This window comes from Triplophysa rosa, unplaced genomic scaffold (genome assembly GCF_024868665.1).
Source record: "Triplophysa rosa unplaced genomic scaffold, Trosa_1v2 scaffold675, whole genome shotgun sequence".
In the NCBI taxonomy this organism is placed as follows: Eukaryota; Metazoa; Chordata; class Actinopteri; order Cypriniformes; family Nemacheilidae; genus Triplophysa; species Triplophysa rosa.
This window is the reverse complement of record NW_026634692.1, coordinates 1-4,259: the sequence shown is the minus strand read 5'-3', so window position 1 is coordinate 4,259 and position 4,259 is coordinate 1. Positions and strand designations below refer to the sequence as shown.

At 35.9% G+C, this 4,259-nt stretch overlaps 1 protein-coding gene across 1 annotated transcript; it reads right to left on the bottom strand.

The window, feature by feature from the left end:
- Window positions 1-724: 724 nt before the first annotated feature.
- Window positions 725-4,124, bottom strand: LOC130551135 (probable E3 ubiquitin-protein ligase HERC3; the record flags this gene model as incomplete). The annotated part of the gene is made up of 6 exons (XM_057328682.1): window positions 725-849; window positions 1,236-1,309; window positions 1,467-1,621; window positions 1,712-1,842; window positions 3,461-3,552; window positions 3,860-4,124. Coding segments are annotated over 6 exons (842 nt in total), but the record flags the coding sequence as incomplete, so codon positions are not given.
- Between the last annotated feature and the right edge of the window lie 135 nt (window positions 4,125-4,259).

Genomic DNA, 4,259 nt, shown 5'->3' with positions numbered 1-4,259 from the left:
GACAAAAGCATATACTAAAATTGCTAAAACTTTAACTAAAATTAACATAAAAACTAAAGATCTAAAAATAAAAGCTAATTAAAAAAAACAAAAAACGAAATAAAACTCAAATGAAAACTATAATAACTCTGTTTTAAAGTCAAATATTAACAATTTTCAGTCACAAGGACATTCATAATTCAGAAACTTAGGACATTTATAATTGTTGTTATACTTTTGTGTGTATTCATAAACGTAATACATTTATTAATATGTGTGTGTGATTTTGAGACCCATATCAAATACAACTCTAATATAACTTCCTATCAAATAAAAAACAATTTAGCTTAAAAAAATTCAAAACTGAATTTATTTAATAATGAATAAAACTGATTACATTTAAAATGTATTATTTAATGTTTTTATTTGTTTGCTTTCAACTGAAAACAAGAAAAAATACATCTGGAATAGCAAAAGGTGAGAAAATTATGGCCAGGGGAAAATGTTTATTTTAGGGTGGAACTATTCCTTTAAGTACTGTTACAGTTAATGTACCTTAAATCACACATTACTACTCAATATATATATATATATATATGTCATTTTGAAGTACTTCATATTTTGTCATTTACGTGCATTGTTAAATTCATCCAATGCAGTTAATTTACATTGTAAGATGATGCACCGTTTGCTGAGCTCTTAACCTAACTCTATTTACTGCCTACCAAACAAATGACAGACTCACTTTGTGATGCTTGAATCGCAGTTGTCGTGGAGTTTTATCCTCCAGCTGTCCAGACTCTCAGAATTAATCAGCGTGATGCTCTTGGTGGTATTCATAATGCGAAAATCCTCGGGACAACACGTTCTCTGTTCCCACACACACACACACACACAGAAATATAACAACATATCTACAGCACAAACCAAACAAATGTTGTGTCCTAGAATGAGTCCTTATTCCTAATTACCCTGAACAGCAACTAAACAAAAAATTCAATTAAACACAACAACAGCAGCTTTGTTTGCCATGTACGTATTTCCATTATACTGAGGTTACAGCGCCTCCATGTGGACTCCATGTAGATTATTACACAGTTGTTTATACATTCATCACAGATAACCCAATAATGTGAGCAGGTACACGGCTAACACCCCTAAGGAACATAGTAATTTGCATAAACCTATCAAAGTACTATAATACCATCTGTGTTTTACATCTCTGCTGATATAACTGTGATAAATGGCAGGATTACCTCCTTGTTAGACAACAAGAGGAAATTGTGATCGCCTCCGCTGTGAATTTTACTGATGTAGTAGCGTTCTGCTTCTGCACACAGAGAAGATATTAAGTTCACTCGGCAGTTACGTAACAACACAAGTGATTTGTTCAAAGCTATTATTCTTCAATCGGAAGCAATAAAGTGTCATTTGATATTCTCATCCGTCAACGTAATCATGTCTCACAATGGGATAGATGCACATACTTGTGTGTGTATTTCCAGTGCACAGGGGATGGTTGTTGCGGACAGGAAGTGGGCTCTTGGAGTTTCCTATGAGGCCGGTGCCCAGCTGCCCCTGGGCGTTGCAGCCGAATGCGTACAGCAGACCTGTGGAGGGCACGAAGGCCAGGGTGTGATGCCTGGAACGCACAAAGAGAAATGCGTGTGCCTATCTGAAGACTGACAGATCGACAGACAGAGGCCCAACAGATGGATTGTGAAATTCTTACCGTCCACAGGCGATCTGAGACACCTCAGTACCCATGAGCTCCATGACTCGGCGTGGAAGAGGCTCGCTGTGTGTGGAGTCGTGGCCCAGCTGTCCTCTCAAACCGTTTCCAAATGTGAACAGACCTCCTTCCTGAAGCGAACACGACACAGCAATGACCAAACTCAGGCATGAAAATAAAAAATGTGTTGTTTTTCAACATCTCGCATTTAATCAGACACAATTTAACTTAACCCTCTTGTTAAGCTCAAAACTGACCCCAAAACAACTTTCACATCTTTATGAATAGTTTCCTGATTTTATTTTTAAACCTCGAGTCTTGAAAATAGGCAGCAAGAAAATAAATGTATATGGTAAAAATGTTTCCAGTTATTTCGTATATTCTATTTCAATACCTTCTGGAACTAGAGCTTTGTTTTTTGCTTTGTTTCGCTTTCTTTTTGGAAGCATCTATGAAAATAAAATATTTTTTATTTTAATTTATTGTAAAGTCAAGTAAAAAGTAAAACAAAAATATAAAAGTAAAGAACAGTACAGTAAAGTAAAGTAAAATTAAATTTTAATTTAAAACAATCTAATTGAATTTTTACTTTACTTTTTAAATTACTTTGCTTTACTTTTATTTTGACTTGACTTTACTTTCATTTTACTTTACATTAGTTTGCTTTACTTTTACTTTACTTGTATTTAGGGTTGTCAAACGATTAATCGCGATTAATCACATCCAGAATAAAAGTTTGTGTTTACATAATATATGTCTGTGTACTGTGCATATTAATTTTGTAGTTATAAACACAAAAACACACACATACATGCATATATATTTAGGAGAAATGTATTTATTCATAGTTACCAATATTAAAATTGTATATATAAACATGTATACATTTTTCTTATGAATATGCATGTATGTGTATGTGTTTATTCAAAATTAATATGTACAGTACACAGACATATATTTTTTAAACACAAACTTTTATTCTGGATGCGATTAATCGCGATTAATCGTTTGACAGCCCTACTTTTATTTTTACTTTACTGTAAAATTGCAAGTGGATAAAATGTGAGTAATGAAAGCAAATAACAATTTCAATTTGAATAATTTATATATAAAAACATTTGCGGGGTTAATATAACCATTAAATCATTGCTAAAATTTGCACTTAACAGGATGGTAAAATATGGAAAACTGTTCAACTTTGGACAGTTGACATCTTTGCTCTTTATTCAAATAGTTTATTAAAGATGTATTAAAAATGTTGTATTTATGTTGCATTGATGTGTTTGGAGTGTGAACTGAAGCTCAGATTTAAATTTAACTTAAGACTTTAAGGAGGCTTAAATATAACACACAACACACCTGCACAGCCCAGAAGATCGACTCCAAAATATTACCACAAGAGGACCAAAATTTCTTTAAAAAGATGTAATTATAATAAATTTTTGCTTAATTCCCTGTGAGCTTAATGATTTTCTCTGTTTTTTTTTTTGTATATTAGAATAAAACCCACATTCCCTTATATGCTGTAGTTTGCTCTTTTGACAAATAATATTGTCCGATAAATACCTTACATTTGAAGTGTTTTGTCCATTTTGTAACATCGACCTCACATTTTGATGTTTTAACCTAACCCAAGAGCGCATAAAAGCAAATATTGCACAAAAACGCCACCCCAGACATCACATTTGGCCACTATTGTGAAACGACAACTGGGTTGCATTAGGTGTTCATCTACAGTATGTACGGTACCTTAGTTAATGCAGCGGTATGTTCCTCTCCACAGCTGATGAAGACGACTTTCTGTGACCTCAGAAACTTAATATGGCAGGGAACGGCCCGATCTATGAGATCACACACACAAGAATAAGACAACACAAGACAATCGTGTTGTGTTATATTGGCACGCTACAGTGGAATTTAACAAAAAATCTGCCAAGTGTGCTGTCTCGCTCATGGTCCTCTCCTTGACTTTTCCAGAGTGTTCCCCTCTCTCTCGCCGTATGATCGCTGTCCTAAAAAGCAAAGCTATAAAGGCCAAAAAAGAACTTAAAAAATATTTAAGGGACTGCAAAGCTAGACCCTATTTACGCCTGCTATTAACACCCGAGTGGACTCTAGAGCAGACTGTCAACCGCCTGTCAGCTTTACCTAGTTCATCATTGAGTCCCAGCTGCCCGGCGCTGTTCTTCCCCCAGCCGAACACGGCTCCAGAGAGGGACAGAGCGAAGCTGTGATCTCCTCCAGCGCTGATCTGAGCCAGTGGAATCCCACCCAAAGATTTGAGAGGCTGCGGGGACCGAGTGCTCGGCTCTCCCTTCCCTAATCCCAGCTGACCGCTGGCGTTCTCCCCCCACACGAACACCTGACCGTCTGAGGAGAGCGGGACCGTCAGATCGGTGCAACGACAGACATGCTGATTAGGGATGTAACGATTCACTCAGCTCACGATGCAAGTCACGATTCTGATCTCACGATGCGATTTATTCACGATTTACTCACGATTTAATTTTACAAAATGAGTTGAAACAAATTAGAAATGAACAACTTC